The following is a 16,509-nucleotide window of genomic DNA, read 5'->3' on the forward strand; positions in this document are numbered from 1 at the left end:
TACACATCTTCAGATGTTATACATATAAGTGTCCTACACTAATAATACAAAGTTATTATGGCTGTGTGTACCTTGTGTGCACCGCCTAGTGGTTAAAGCATGTTATTGAATTAGTTGTGTATATGACATGTCAATAAACCTTAGAAAGTCTTGAAATCTTGAAAGGGATGTGCAAAATAGCAATTATATACAGTCTTTAAGTAACTATTAGTAGAGAATAACGAGTAATGAATATACTTTATAGAGATCTTCAGATAAATGTTAAGTCTTCTCAAGCACCAACTATCAAATATCTCTCCTGATTGTTGGCACGTGACAATCACCTTGAGTTTTACTCAGGTGTAACTAAAGTCTGCTTTAAGGGTTGTTTATATTTCACATCATTAATCAGAATCTGCAAAGTAACTCAAATAAATGTAGTGGAGTAAAATACCAGGTTAACCTCTGAATTGTAGTGGAGTAGAATTACAAAGTAACAATGAGCTGTCATGTGGGTATATATTAATGCTGCCCATTATGGATACAAGCAATTTTCACCCATTTAGTAATTACATGTTTTAAATGTGTACACACCAATGTGTTTCCTATCGCCTAAACCTCCAGGGCTGTACTCAGTTTAATACTGTCAACTTCAAATTTTGGGAAAAAAACGAAAACGTCTTTTAAAACTACAATTCCCAGTAGAGACGTGCCATAGAGAACATTTTGTGAAACACAATAGCCAGCATGTGTAGTTCTGGGGGGGCGTTCGAGTCCAGTTTTGAATAGTTTGTCGTGGTTTCGTTCGATTTCAAAGAGCTGTTTGACGCTCGGCGTAACCTTGGCGCACTGCCACTCCAACATCCAACCCCAGGGCTTGAAGATTAATCAAGGGGACTGTAGTCCCAAACGATATCTGAGGATTATGGGTAGTGTAGTATGTCTTCGGCTATCCTAAACTCTGAAACGTTTTTCGGATTTCATATCGCATTAACACCATATCCCAACGTGCATTGCGGCTAAAACATCCAATCACCGAGCTTAAACCATAGCTGAGGATCTTGGGTAATCAGTTCAGTGGCTGTGTATCGCAATGATGCTCGAAATGTCCATTATAGGCCTACGTCTGTTTCCGGTTTTTTAATTTTGAAATTCAGTTCCTGACGGACGCCAAAAAACAAGGATAATTGTGTGTTATTGGTGAGTAAATAACAGTGTGTTATTTAGAAAAGAATAACAAATTAGAAGGAAAAAAATATTTTAAAAATACAGATTTCAGTATTCTGAGGCTCTGAGCCCCATTTATTTTCCTCACAGACGGCAAAAAAAGTCAGACATTATACGATTTAAAATGAAAACAATAATCGTGGCTTGATATTGAGTAAGAAGATGTTTTTATGAACCACACAGCTTCTGGTCTTCCAAGACCCGACCGGACAGAAAGACGTGCTGCAGGCACGAAACATACTACCAATAGAAATACATTGCTTTAAAAATCGTTCTGTGTGACACGAAAAAAAGGGGGAAATGGTGTTGGTGAACACGAATCAATAGATTAAATATCGTCACTATAACACGAAATGCAGTGAGACTGGGTTGTGTCATGCACCTGGTTGCATTAATGCAGCACATCTGGGTAGATCTAATGGAGGGAAAAGAGCATAGGAACACACACAGATACAGCCATAACATGTATGATCAATTCTGACAGAACACACCATCTTTATGTAACTGCTCTGTGTGTGTCTTTGTGTGTCTCTGTATGTTGCAACATAATGTGAGTTATCTCTTCATGATTCCTCACAGAGAGGACCAGCAGAGCTCAGAGGTTCCCAGAGGTCAGTCTGCCCAGCAGCATCAGACACAGCTGGACTCCACATTTATGGTCTGTACATGAACTACAGCTACTTCACATCTGTTCTGTCCAATCATTTCTATGGTGCACATTTTAGACAGAGAATATGACCTTGAATCTTTAGCGGCCTCTGGAGTTGAACCAGCATACTTGAACCACCGGCAACCACTGAGCTGTCGGTGGCTTAGACATCCAATATTTTAGTATTTTATATGTTGGTTTAGAAGTGTTGGGGTGTGGTGCTTTGCTCAAGGGTATCTTGGCAGTGCCCAATAGGCAAACTGGCACGTCTCCGTGTACCATTCTGCACTCCTTATTTGGTGGCTTGAACTGCGACTTTGATTCTCAAACCAAGTCCAAAGGGACTGAGCTATTTCTGCCAATCATGGCTCCCTTTCGTCACCATGAAACAAAGAGAAACCTTGGGTAGAAAACTGGGGTTACGTAATGTAACCCAGCTTCTATGAGTATAGGTGCAGCCCTCTAAGGCTATCACTATTGGGTAATCCCCACTGCACGTGTGCAGAACTGACATACTTAATCCACGCCCACCTATGACGTGGGCCCCACCTCCGGGCTCACTTCCGTATAAATAGGAAGTAGGCCCCACAATCTGCTCCCAGACAAACAGCTTTTCTTCAGCTATTCGCGGAGCCAGTGGGGCCCGAACCTTAGAGGGCTGCGCCTATACTCATAGAAACTGGGTTACAGTACGTAACCCCAGTACTATATCGTATAAGGCTTCGCCCTCTAAGACTATCACTATTGGGTTAAGGGCGAAGCAGGATGTAGTCTACGCCCCACTGGTCCGTCCTTTACCAGAACCACAAAAACACACCTACTCAATTAATAACCCATGTCCATTTCGTCCTGCGTAATGGAGCCTCACAGTCCCAGGGAATATAGCATTAAAAAATGAATATTCTCCATAAGGGAATGAAGGTAGGCTAAATAGGCTACCTGTCGTTATAAAAAGTAGAGACCAAAGTCCCACTTGTTAAAACGATCAAAGAGGGGAAAAGGGCAGCTCTCTAAGTGCCGACAGGCAGGAGAGAGGGCACGCAGTTGAGTCCCTGACATTACTCACTCTGACAGGACACTCAGTACTGAGTGTGTCAGAGAGGAATGAGAGACATCCCTCAAATACAACGAATAAAAGAACAGGGGGAAGACCAAGATGCAGCAGTGCAAATGTCTTCCACTGTCATTCCTGCGTGCAACGCCGTAGAGGAGGAAAATCCTCTGGTGCTGTGCGCTTTGATGTTCTCCGGGGGATCCACCCCAGAGGAGACATACGCCTGTGACACAGCCTCACACAACCAGTGTGACAGGCGCTGTGCAGACAGAGGCTGCCCTAATGAGCGCTCTCTGTAATGCGCAAACAGACGAGCTGCGTAAGGCAGCCGTGCGTGCAATATAGCATGACAGCGCGCGCACGGGACAGAGGAGATGAGATGTGGCTTCCTCCTCTGATGTGTGAGGAGGGGGAAAGAAGCCATCCAAAGTTATCACTCTCGCTCTGAAAGAGCTTGTGATCACCTTTGGCATAAAAGCCGGGTTAGGGCGCAAAACAGCTGAGCTGCCATCTCCTTGGATCTGGAGACCTGACGGAGCCACCGAGAGAGCAGACACATCACTCACCCTTTAGCTGATAGAGCCAAGAGCAGAGCTACTTTGGCTGACAAGAACTTCAGAGGAACCTGATCTAACGGTTCAAAAGGAGCTTTACTCAGTGCTCGTAACACTGAAGCCAAACCCATTGAGGCGCTAAAGCGTGTGACACAGGTCTGAGTCTCTGTGCTCCCCGTAGAGAACGTTTTGTCAGAGGGTGACTAAACGCCGTGCTGACACCAAACCTACGTGGCAAGATGAAATGGCAGCAGCATATGTTTTGACCGTGCTTTAAGCCGATTCCTGTCCAGCAACAGCTGGAGGAACGACAGCACGAGGCAGGGGGCCCGTAACGGGGTCCAGGCTTTTCCCTACACACCAAACGGAACATTGTCCATTTGGCTGTGTAGGGTGTGTGTTCAGCAGCTGCGCTGATCGCTACTTTGTTGTCTGTTCGAATCAACACAAGTGCTGGATCACTTTCCATACGGAGAGTAATTCCCGCACGCTTATATGGAGAGACAAGTGAGCCAGCCACTGTCCCCCACTGCCTGCGACATGCACGTTCCTCAGCCTGCGAGAGATGCGTCTGTGAACACTGTGGGGTGTGACGTCACTCTGCTCAGGGGCCCCCCCACTGACGTGGAGATTTTTCCAGTGGGTTAAATCCAAACCCACGGAAGGAGGAATGTACACCATGCGTCTCCTCTGACGAACGGGGTCGATACACAGGCGAATAAACCACCTCTGGAGTCTCCTCGCTGTGAAGGAGACCAGCTGATATCATGCCTAACAGCTGCATCACGGAGAGGGCTGTCACCGCCCCGCGGGGTGTGACGCTCCGGAGGAGAGCTGTCCGGGCTGCCTAAAAACCAATAGGTTTTAAAGACAGCCGGTTATGAAGCGAGCCATGCTGCCTATAACCCACAGGTTAGGTGAGCCATGCTGCCTATAACCCACAGGTTAGGTGAGCCTAGCTGCCTATAACCCACAGGTTAGGTGAGCCTAGCTGCCTATAACCCACAGGTTAGGTGAGCCTAGCTGCCTATAACCCACAGGTTAGGTGAGCCTTGCTGCTTATAACCCACAGGTTAGGTGGGCCATGCTGCCTATAACCCACAGGTTAGGTGAGCCTTGCTGCTTATAACCCACAGGTTAGGTGAGCCTTGCTGCTTATTATTATCCATCTGTCCATCGAACACACGCGTCGTCACTGAGTAATACTCTGAGAGTGTGCGACATGCTCTGGATGTGCTGTGGTTGTCATGGTGACGAGCCACGTCAGAGCCCTCGCCGCCGTTGCCCGTGAAGCAACCCAAGAGGGGCCCGGTCCGAAAAGGCTGCGAGGGGGCCTCCACACACTGCCTCTCACACCGGCTCTCATCCTGTCTCTGTTTAGGAGAAGGCTCGTAAACTGGACTTTGAGGCGCGTTCACGCTCAACCGTGCTGAGGAATGAGCGGAGGTGTGTATCCAATAAATAAAGGGCTTGGTCCACAGAGTAAGACTGCTGGACCAGCCAATCATCCTCGGCCGCAGCAGCGAGAGCGTCCGCTCTCCACTGTCTGTGGGCCAGAGGGAGACGGACACAATGAGTGCACGACACCTGGGGAGTGAGAGCCGCGTTTGCGTGCTCTAATCCCTGGCAGGACTCACACCGTGAGCTCCGGTCGAAACTCATATGTCGGGTTGACACCGGGCCCACGCCCTGTTTCCCCCGTCCGGAGGAGAGGGAGGATGGGCCCAGGGGAACCAGGAATGTTTTTAGTAAACAGCTCTGAAAAGAGCTTTGTGCCTGACAGTGCTTCTGCAACGGAGTGCTGAAGAAAAGTGGGAGTGGATTGTAGGGCCTACTTCCTACTTATACGGAAGAGAGCCCGAAGGTGGGGCCCACGTCATAGGTGCATTGTTTGTGCTTTTTTCCGAATAACGTAATCAGATTCTGTTACATCCTCCGAAGATGGTCAGTCTGTCCAACATGGATCTGATGTTTGGTGACTTTAGTTTGATTGTGTTGTTCATGTATTCTGTTCCAGCTGCTGGAGGAGAACATCATCACTTTTGTGAAGAACGAGCTGAAGAAGATCCAGAAGGCTCTGAGTTCAGATTACCCAGAATGCTTAGAGAGTCAGAGGGAGGATGAGGAGGTGTTGGACGGTGAGGATGAAGAGCAGAGGAGGAGCAGCAGAGAGGCATTTCTGAACATCACACTGCACTTCCTGAGGAGCATGGAGCAGGAGGAGCTGGCTGACCGTCTGCAGAGCAGTAAGAGGGTTTCTATAGAGATTGAACAAGCTGGATAAATGTTGACTAAAGTCTCAAGAGATGGAACAAAGTATATTCAGATCCTCATTCTTTAAGGATGTATTTGACTCATTGATCTGATTTGTTGTGTGTTCATTCAGGAAGTCGTTCTGGAGTGTGTCAGCGTGAACTTAAGTCTAACCTGCAGGAGAGGTTCCAGTGTGTGTTTGAGGGCATTGCTAAAGCAGGAAACCCAACCCTTCTGAACCAGATCTACACAGAGCTCTACATCACAGAGGGGGGGTCTGTAGAGGTCAATGATGAACATGAGGTCAGACAGATTGAAACAGCATCCAGGAAACCAGACAGACCAGAAACACCCATCAGACAAGAAGACCTCTTTAAAGTCTCACCTAGAAGAGATGCACCAATCAGAGCAGTGCTGACAAAGGGCGTGGCTGGCATTGGGAAAACAGTCTTAACACAGAAGTTCACTCTGGACTGGGCTGAAGGCAAAGCCAACCAGGACATCCAGTTCATATTTCCATTCACCTTCAGAGAGCTGAATGTGGTGAGAGAGAACAAGTACAGCTTGGTGGAACTTGTTCATCACTTCTTCTCTGAAACCAGAGACGCAGGAATCTGCAGGTTTGATCAGTTCCCGGTTGTGTTCATCTTTGACGGTCTGGATGAGAGTCGACTTCCTCTGGACTTCCTCAACACTGAGATCCTGACTGATGTCACAGAGTCCACCTCAGTGGATGTGCTGCTGACAAACCTCATCAGGGGGAAGCTGCTTCCCTCTGCTCGCCTCTGGATAACCACACGACCTGCAGCAGCCAATCAGATCCCTCCTGAGTGTGTGGACATGGTGACAGAGGTCCGAGGGTTCACTGACCCACAGAAGGAGGAGTACTTCAGGAAGAGATTCAGAGATCAGGAGCAGGCCGGCACCATCATCTCCCACATCAAGACCTCACGAAGCCTCCACATCATGTGCCACATCCCAGTCTTCTGCTGGATCTCTGCTTCAGTTCTGGAGGAGGTGTTGAAAACCAGAGGGGGAGGAGAGCTGCCCAAGACCCTGACTGAGATGTACATCCACTTCCTGGTGGTTCAGTCCAAAGTCAAGAACATCAAGTATGATGGAGGAGCTGAGACAGATCCACACTGGAGTCCAGAGAGCAGGAAGATGATGAAGGCTCTGGGGAAACTGGCTTTTGAGCAGCTGCAGAAAGGCAACCTGATCTTCTATGAGTCCGACCTGACAGAGTGTGGCATCGATATCAGAGCAGCCTCAGTGTACTCAGGAGTGTTCACACAGGTCTTTAGAGAGGAGAGAGGACTGTACCAGAGGGACAAGGTGTTCTGCTTCGTCCATCTGAGCGTTCAGGAGTTTCTGGCTGCTCTTCATGTCCATCTGACCTTCATCACCTCTGGAGTCAACCTGCTGTCAGAAGAACCAACAACCTCCAGGCTGCCTAAAGTCTTCAGAGCCAAACCTGAACCAACACATCTCTACCAGAGTGCTGTGGACCAGGCCTTACAGAGTCCAAACGGACACCTGGACTTGTTCCTCCGCTTCCTCCTGGGTCTTTCTCTGGAGACCAATCAGAAACTCCTACGTGGTCTACTGACAGAAACAGGAAGTAGCTCAGAGACCAATCAGGAAACAGTCCAGTACATCAAGAAGAAGATGGATGAGGGTCTGTCTCCGGAGAGAAGCATCAACCTGTTCCACTGTCTGAATGAACTGAATGATCGTTCTCTAGTGGAGCAGATCCAACAGTCCCTGAGTTCAGGAAGTCTCTCCACAGATAATCTGTCTCCTGCTCAGTGGTCAGCTCTGGTCTTCATCTTACTGTCATCAGAAGAAGATCTGGACGTGTTCGACCTGAAGAGATACTCTGCTTCAGAGGAGGCTCTTCTGAGGCTGCTGCCAGTGGTCAAAGCCTCCAGGAAGGCTCTGTGAGTACAGAAACATTCATATATCATGGTGTACATGTTCTGCTCATCTTTTTAACATATTATGTTTCTTTCCTTCATCAGACTGAGTGGCTGTGACCTGTCAGAGAGAAGCTGTGCAGCTCTGTCCTCAGTCCTCAGCTCCCAGTCCTCTAGTCTGAGAGAGCTGGACCTGAGTAACAACGACCTGCAGGATTCAGGAGTGAAGCTGCTGTCTGCTGGACTGGAGAGTCCTCACTGTACTCTGGAGACTCTCAGGTCAGGGTTCATCAACATGTTAAACTCATAGCCAGTTAAATTGCGATGTACATTAATGATGGATACACTCATAACCTTTTGTTGCATCTGCTTCAATAACATTTGTTATTGTTTTCTTACTCACTCTTGTTTGAACTTGTGTGTGTGTGTGTGTGTGTGTGTGTGTGTGTGTGTGTGTGTGTGTGTGTGTGTGTGTGTGTGTGTGTGTGTGTGTGTGTGTGTGTGTGTGTGTGTGTGTGTGTGTGTGTGTGTGTGTGTGTGTGTGTGTGTGTGTGTGTGTGTGTGTGTGTGTGTGTGTGTGTGTGTGTTCAGGCTGTCATGCTGTCTGGTCTCAGAGGAAGGCTGTGTTTCTCTGGCTTCAGCTCTGAGATCCAACCCCTCCCATCTGAGAGAGCTGGACCTGAGCTACAATCATCCAGGAGACTCAGGAGAGAAGCTGCTGTCTGCTGGACTGGAGGGTCCTCTCTGGAGGCTGGACACTCTCAGGTATTATAAACATATACAGTGAAGGAAATAAGTATTTGATCCCCTGCAGATTTTTTAAGTTTGCCCACACAATACATTAACAGTCTATCATTGTAATGGTAGGTTTATATAAACATTGAGAGCAAGAATATCAAAAAGAAAATCCAGAAATTGACATTATATAAAAGATAAAAATGTATTTCCATTTAACTGAGTGAAATAAGTATTTGATCCCTTTGCAACAAACAAGGATTCTGGCTCCGACAGACAAATAATTCATCTTCCTTTAAAAAAGTACTCCTAATCAACTTGTTACCTGTATAAAAGACACCTGTCCACAGAATCAATCAATCAGATTCCAATCTCTCCACCATGGGCGAGACTGTAGAGCTGTCTAAGGACCTCAGGGTGAGACTGTAGACCTGCACCAGGCTGGGATCGGCTACAAGACCACCGGAAAGCAGCTTGGTGAGAAGGAGACAACTCTTGGTGCCATTATTCAGAAGAATAATGTGTGTGTTTCTAAATGGAAGAAACACAAAATGAGCATCAATGGCCCTCGGTCCGGGCTCCACACAGGATCTGGCCCCGTGGGGTATTGATGATCATGAGAAAGGTGAGGGATCAGCCAAGAACTACACAGGAGGAACTTGTTAATGATCTCAAGGCAGCTGGGACCACAGTCACCAAGAAACCTATTGGTAACACACTACACCATAGTTGATCAAATCCTGCAGTGCCTGAAGGCCCCCTGCTCAAGAAGAACACGAGAGGCCATCTGAAGTTTGACAACGAACATCTGAATGATTCAGAGAAGGCTTGGGAGAAGCGGATGAGCTCAGATGAGACTAAAATGTTGATCTTTGGCTTCAACTCGACACGCCGTGTTTGGAGGAAGAGAGATGCTGACTATAACCCCAGAACACCATCCGTCAGGCATGGAGGTGGAGACATTCTGCTTTGGGCTGTTTCTCTGCTGAGGGGACAGGAGGACTTCCCTGCATCGAGGAGAGGATGGACGGGGACATGTCCCGTGAGATCTTGGTCGATAGCCTCCTTCCCTCAGCCAGGACACTGACCATGGGTCATGGAGGGGTCTTCCAGCAGGACAAGGACCCTGAACATACGGCCAAGGCAACACAGGAGAGGCTAAAGAAGAAGCACCTTCAGGTGATGGAGGGTCCTAGCCAGTCTCTGGACCTTAATCCCATAGAAAATGTGTGGAGGGAGCTGAAGCTTCCAGATGCCAAGCATCAGCCTCAACACCTGAAGGATTTGGATCTTCAGAGAGGAGTGGACCAACATCCTTCCTGAGATGTGCACAGACCTGGAGACCAACTACAAGAAGCGTCTGACCTCTGTGTGACCTCTGTGTGTCCAACAAGGGTTTCTCCACCAAGTCCTAACACATGTTCTGCAAGGGGATCAAATACTTCTTTCACTCAGTTAAATGCAAATACATTTTTATCTTTTATATAATGTACATTTCTGGATTTCCTTATTGATATTCTTTCTCTCACTGTTTATATAAACCTACCATTCAAATGACAGACTGGTCCTTTCTTTGTTGGTGAACTTACAAAGTCTGCAGGGATCAAATACGTATTTCCTCCACTGTGTGTATGCCAAGACAAAAACATTGAAGGGAACTAAAGACACGGGATAAGACTCAGGCAGCAGCTCTGTGTTTACAGAGAAGACACAACAACAAGAAATACATCTTTATCATTTTAGATTCTGATCTCCATTTTAATGCTCATTTTAATTTGCTGACCAAAAACTGCTTTTATCATTTTGGCAATAGAGTCAAAATCCATCCAACAACCTAAACACAGCAGAGATCATCCCACTCCTGATGGACCCCATCTGCACTGGCTCCTGTATCTGAATTGATTCTGAAGTGCTTCTCCTATTTTTAAAGCACTAAATGGCCCCTCCCTCTTTTAAACACAATGATGAACTATCAGATGTCCTGTGAATTCATCATCATAATAATAATAATAAATGGTATGGTCAAAGCACCTTTCATTGCTCAAAGCAAACCCAAAGTGCGTTGCATGAAAGATGCTTTTAAATAAAGTTCATTGATTTTCCTCTTCAGATTCCAGGTAAGAGAAACACTCATTGACTGCTGCTAGCAGATGCTGAGGGAACACTAACTGAACACTGATCAACTCTTACATCTTATTCTCTGAGAAATAATCATTGAAGTTAATGAGCTTTATTTATCGACTGATCTAAAATGATATCGTGAACATGTAGCTTCATCTGTGGAGAATAACAAAGCTCTGAGTTTGAGAGTGATGTCCATGTCTCCATGCTGCTCTGACCCCCCCCCCCCCGCCCCTTCTTTCAGGATGGAGCCTGCTGGAGTCCGATGGTTGAGACCCGGTCTGAGGAAGTGTGAGTGTGGTTTAATTTGATTCATGAAAACAAAGCAGCCACCATCTTCAAATGTAACCTTCATCATCAAAGTGTCAATAAATGAACAGCTGATAGATGAATAACTGCTGCTGTTCCTCTCCTCAGATTCCTGTGAACTCTCACTCAACACAAACACAGCAAACAGAAAACTCAAACTGTCTGAGGACAACAGGAAGGTGACATGTGTGAGAGAGGAGCAGCCATATACTGATCATCCAGAGAGGTTTGATATCTGGCCTCAGCTGATGTGCAGAGAAGCTCTGACTGGTCTCTGTTACTGGGAGGTCGAGTGGAGAGGAAGGGTTTATATATCAGTGACTTACAGAGGAATCAGCAGGAGAGGAGACAGAGAGGACAGTAGGTTTGGAAGGAATGATCAGTCCTGGAGTCTGAGCTGCTCTGATGGTCGTTACTCTGTCTATCACAATAAGACAGTAACACACACCTCTTCCTCCTCCTCCTCCTCCTCCTCCTCCTCCTCCTCTGGTAGAGTAGCAGTGTATCTGGATCTTCCTGCTGGCTCTCTCTCCTTCTACAGAGTCTCCTCTGACACACTGATCCACCTCCACACCTTCAGAACCACATTCACTGAACCTCTCTATGCTGGGTTCTGGTTCTGGTTCAGCCCTGGTTCCTCAGTGTTTCTGGTTCCTCTGTAGGAGGAAGAGTCTCCTCCTGTTCCAGAGACTTCCTCCCTGCTGCCCAGAGAGTTCAGTCTGTTCAGGATCACAGCTGATGTTAGACCAACGTTGTTTAAAACATATATTTCCATCTATTTGTTTTTAACCGTGGTGTACTTGTTATGTGTTTTTACTTATTGTTCTTCTTTATTATTAATAATGTCTTCCTGCTTTGTTATATTTGAATATACAGTCTACTCTTTTCACTTTATCTGCACTATACATCTTTTGATGTAATAATGTAGATTTTACACTTTTCGGGACAAATAAAGGAATTCTGATTCTGAAAATATGCTTTTGCTTCAGATTCAATATCTTCACTGTGATTCAGGAAAGTGCAACAAACATCACTTCACACACAAATACAGATAGAAATCAAACACATGGAAATACAGAAAAATAAATAAGATTTAAAGAAAAGAAAACCTCTGGAGCGCTCTCTGAGCTTTCACTTAGTTTGAACAACAACACGTCTTTCTGTTGTGTTTGCAGTTTCTTTTGGCGAGAGAGATTTAGTTTAACCGTAGGAGGGATAAATAAATAATAATAATAATAATAATAAAAATGTTAATAATAATAATTATAATAATATTAATAATAATAAAAAGGAATTAGAAATACTATTAAAAAATAATCACAATTATAATAGTAAGAAATAATAATACAAAAATAAAAAATAATAATAAACACTCAAATTAAAACAATTAAAAATAAATAAAACAAGATAGTGATAAAAATACAAATTAAATACATTTAAATAGAAAGACTTTCAAACAAATATTAAACTGTTTTTTTTTCGTTTTAAAGTGTAAAAGACAAAAGTATAAATAAATATGATAAAACATTACATAAAAACTTTACAAAATATTATTTAAAAACCAATCATTATAATAAAATACATTCAAAATAAAGATGTGTTGTGTTTTGGCCACTCAGTCGTGTACAAAGCTTTTCTGTCTGCTGCTTTCAGAAAGAGACAGAAACCAGTTTGTGGCTCAGTGGTTAGCGCAGATTCAAGATTCAAGGCTTTCATTGTCACGTGTGCATAGCTACCGTGTAGTTATGACAACGAAGATCTGAGGTCACAGGCTGCTCCATCAGAGCAACACAATAACACAGATACAACAGAACAAGTAAATAAAATAAAATAGAATATAGTAGAAACAGTGCAGCCCATAACCAGTGCTGCTGTGTGAATGAGAGCTCAAACCCTGAGCCAGGTAGACGAACACATACTGGACTCTGAATACAAATAAAATCTCTCTGGCCTGAACTACAGAAAAGGATAGGGGACACGTCTGCTCCCCCATGAAGTGGAACCACTGTACAGATCTTAACCTCTGCCTAACGTTGGCAGTAACATAATAAACTTCTAATGTACTAAAGACTGGTGTTTACATGGTGTTTGTCCTCGGTTCCCCTCCTCCACTCCTCCGCTCGCATGTCCTGTGGGGTTATGGCTAGAAAGGATCCGTCTAGTGTAAAACTCTCGCGAGAGTTTGGCTGAATGTCACGTGGCTGAATGTTTACGTTTGGCAGGCAGCCTTTCAGTTACGATCGTCAACATCAGTTGGCCACCGCAAATGATGGTGAGAAACTAAACTATCTATTAATTATGTCAATGACAGGGAGTGTGATTGTTGAAATAGGATGTTAGCGGTCTTGTTGGTGTTCAAAGAAGAATGACAACACTGTAGATCACCAACACTGGTTTATTTTGTATTCACAGGCAAGTCAACGTTGTCGCAGTAAAAGTCCCAAGATAGCTCCTGGTGCAATAAAATGTTCCCTTGCAGTGTTTTACTATTAAGTCTGATGTTTCTCTATTAATATTGCTGCTGCATTAATGTGTATGTTGCATCATGTTACTGCTGTAGATGTGTTTCCGAGCCGCTCCGATTACAACGAGAGTTACAACGAGAACGTGACGTCATATTTACACTAGACGGATCCTTTCTAGCCATAACCCTCCTGTGGGCGGGACTAAGACGCAAGGATAGGAGTCGAGGAGAGAATTGAGAAAGGGCTATAGGTTTTGAAATATCATTGGGATAACAGGTAGAGGTCGTAGAGACAGGCTTTAATGCCCTCTCAGAGTCTTCATTCATAAGACTAGCGTTACGGGGCGGGATGAGTGTCTTCCTAGTTGGTTAAGTTAGAAAGATATTGACAGATCAATAACTCAAACACAATCGTCGTCTCTGAACAACCACAGTAAGGTAGACAACAAGCTCTAACCCCTCTTTTCTATCAAAACAAGCCAATACACACCGTCCTCCGAGCTGCTCAACTTCTATCTGAATGCAGGGACCGTCTACAAAGTGCAACACGGAAAGATTATAATTCAAAAGTAGTCAATAATTCCATTCCCACATTTCTACTGTTTATATTTGAGTTTTTTTTTAATGATCAATAACCCCTCTGCTATTCAGTAAAGTGCTTCCAGTTCATGTTCACATAAATGTTCAAATGATTCAAATGAACGGTTCAAATTCACTGATTGGTTTAAAAATGTCGTGTAATTGAAGCTTTATTTTTCTGTCAATTTATTTAGGATCTGTAGACAGTACCAGCTACTTCTATAATTTTGTATCGTCACCTTGTTTAAAAAGATATACTGCTATTTAGTTGGTTTTAACCATAGTGTAGCCTACTTATTATTTGTTTTTACTTATTGTGTTTTTTATTATTAATAACGTGTGCCTACTTTGATATATTTAATATACTTCTGCACTATACTTCTGCTGTTGTAATTCCGTAAATGTCCCATAAGCAAGTGTACTGTATAAATCAGGGGAAACCCCATCGTGTGGCAGCTGTACTCTTCCAGCCGCCTCTTTTGTGTTTGTTTTCCTTTTTCCTGTCTGTGTTGTTTGTGTGTGCGTGGTGGCTGTCATTCCTGGCTCCCGGCTCAACCTCCACTCACCTGCTGCAATCAGCTGTGCACCCTCCCCGACTACACACCTGATTCCCATCAAGCCATTTACAACGGCATTTCAGCGGAAGCTCCACAACCTGAGAGCAGAGCATTAACAGCAGGATAAAATTGGGACACTCTGGACTAAACTCATCACTGCATCTGATTGGAAAACATCCAAATGGCAATTGTGATGGTTGCCAACAACCAGAGACAATACATCATGTATTTTTTAGCTGTCCGGACTATAACAGACAAAGATTCATTCTGAAAACTGCACTGGAACAACTCAACATCAAGGACATGGATTTCAAGGCAATATTTGAAAGTAAATCAAGAAATGAAGCAAACAAGCTGATCTTCAAATTCCTCAAAAGCACTGGTCTGAGGACAAGGATTTAGTATGAACATTTAATAACTAAACAGTAGGTGGCGATATATGCTCCAAGTGGAAGCGATTCGCCATTAAAGAAAAGAAGAAGAAGAAGAAGAAGAAGAAGAAGAAGAGCTCCACAACCTGTCAGTGCCAGATCGTTGTAAAACCACAGTGGTATAACTCCTAGCCTAATTAGCATTGTTAAGCTATTTCCTCAAAGCTGGATGTTCTTCTTACGTGTTTTCTTCTTGAGCTGCAGGATCATTCTCCGACCGCCGTGTTGTCGCCACCAGCCGGATTATTCTTCCCGCTCCTCCACCTCAAGATAAACCTTTTTTCAACACTGTGCCGTGTCCTGCGTTTGGGTCCTCTCAGATACCGTAACACATCGTTGTTTAACAGTTTCCTCCGTCCGTAGTTCCCAAATCCCCATACCTCGTTAGCTTGCAGAAATGTTTTAATAAATGAATGTAAGTGAACATAAATGTAGAAATACATGAAAGATAGATAATAATGTGTGTCCTGTTTGTTCTCAATCTATATTTATTTATTTTTTACATCATTTTCTTTTTAGTTAAAGTATTTATTTATTACTGTATTATTTTTATTTCTGCATCTATTTCCAGTTATTTATATTAGTGTTCCAGTATTTATTCAAACATGTATTTATTTATTCTTACCTATGTCATGTTCTGTCCTCCATAGATTGCAAGGAGGCTAGATGGAATAAAACCAATTTGAGCCAAGACTAAATACACTTGAGTGATGAACCCTGGCCCCCCACATCAAGAACCAATACTCAGACCTCTGGGCGACCTTCAGGGTCATAAATGTGCAAAACAATGTCTCTGCCCGACCCTGCTCAGCTTCTGAGATATACGAGATCGGGCATGACTTTATATATATCTCATTATCGAAAATACTTCATTACATTCCATGTATACAAACCAAATACGTATTTTTATAGAATTATGTTGCGAATAAGCACCACTAAAACAGAATGGAACAAAACAAATGCATTGATAAAAGACTATAAGAAATAGAAAAAGTTAAATTGTGAAATGTATGGTTTCAGAGAAATTCCGTGAACAAGAATAAAAGACAAACGCAAAGATCCTACGAGAAATTATGACAAAACAAATACAAACATAATTTAAACTATGATACAGAAATAATAAGAACACAGACTTAGTACAACTGATTAATTGTGTTCAGGAATAAACAAATACAACACAAAAAAACAGATTGTATTAACAGAATAAGTGACACAATAGACTTTGTAGATCAGAAATAAAAGTACACAAGAAAAATGTAGCACTACTTTCACTCCTAATACCTAACACAACGAAACATTAGAAATGATTTGTTTTTCTAAAGGGGTAAATGGATGTCTACCAATCTGAAGAACAATGTTCAATTCCTATGTAAAGTGTGTTTAAACTACCATACTATAACGAGCGGAAAAACCCCGTTTTTACTTAGAACGTGTTGAAATAGTGGCGTATTTTGGCACAACGAGCTTCAACCTTATTTCTATCAGAACAAACCAATATGCAGCGTCCTTATTCAAAACTCCCCTGTTATACTGGATAGTGCCACCAAAACCACTTCATTCAACGACTGCAGCACTGGGAATACTGAGGTGTCCCATCTAAGTATTGGTATGGTAGGGTATGGTCGTAAGCATAAAGTGAGCATGGGAACATACCATCTATAGCAGGTAAAACACTGGAAAT

The 16,509-nt window shown here is 43.8% G+C and overlaps 1 protein-coding gene across 1 annotated transcript; it reads left to right on the forward strand.

The window, feature by feature from the left end:
* Positions 1 to 1,771: 1,771 nt before the first annotated feature.
* LOC307044694 (NLR family CARD domain-containing protein 3-like) lies at positions 1,772 to 11,692 on the forward strand (the record flags this gene model as incomplete). The annotated part of the gene is made up of 7 exons (XM_079690003.1): positions 1,772 to 1,864; positions 5,481 to 5,709; positions 5,850 to 7,656; positions 7,738 to 7,911; positions 8,224 to 8,397; positions 10,733 to 10,779; positions 10,906 to 11,692. The coding sequence occupies 7 exons, from the start codon at positions 1,772 to 1,774 to the stop codon at positions 11,457 to 11,459; spliced, it is 3,078 nt and encodes a 1,025-aa protein (XP_079546129.1). The 3' UTR covers positions 11,460 to 11,692.
* Between the last annotated feature and the right edge of the window lie 4,817 nt (positions 11,693 to 16,509).

The sequence above is a fragment of the Notothenia rossii genome, assembly GCF_949606895.1.
Source record: "Notothenia rossii genome assembly, chromosome: 6".
NCBI classification, from domain to species: Eukaryota; Metazoa; Chordata; class Actinopteri; order Perciformes; family Nototheniidae; genus Notothenia; species Notothenia rossii.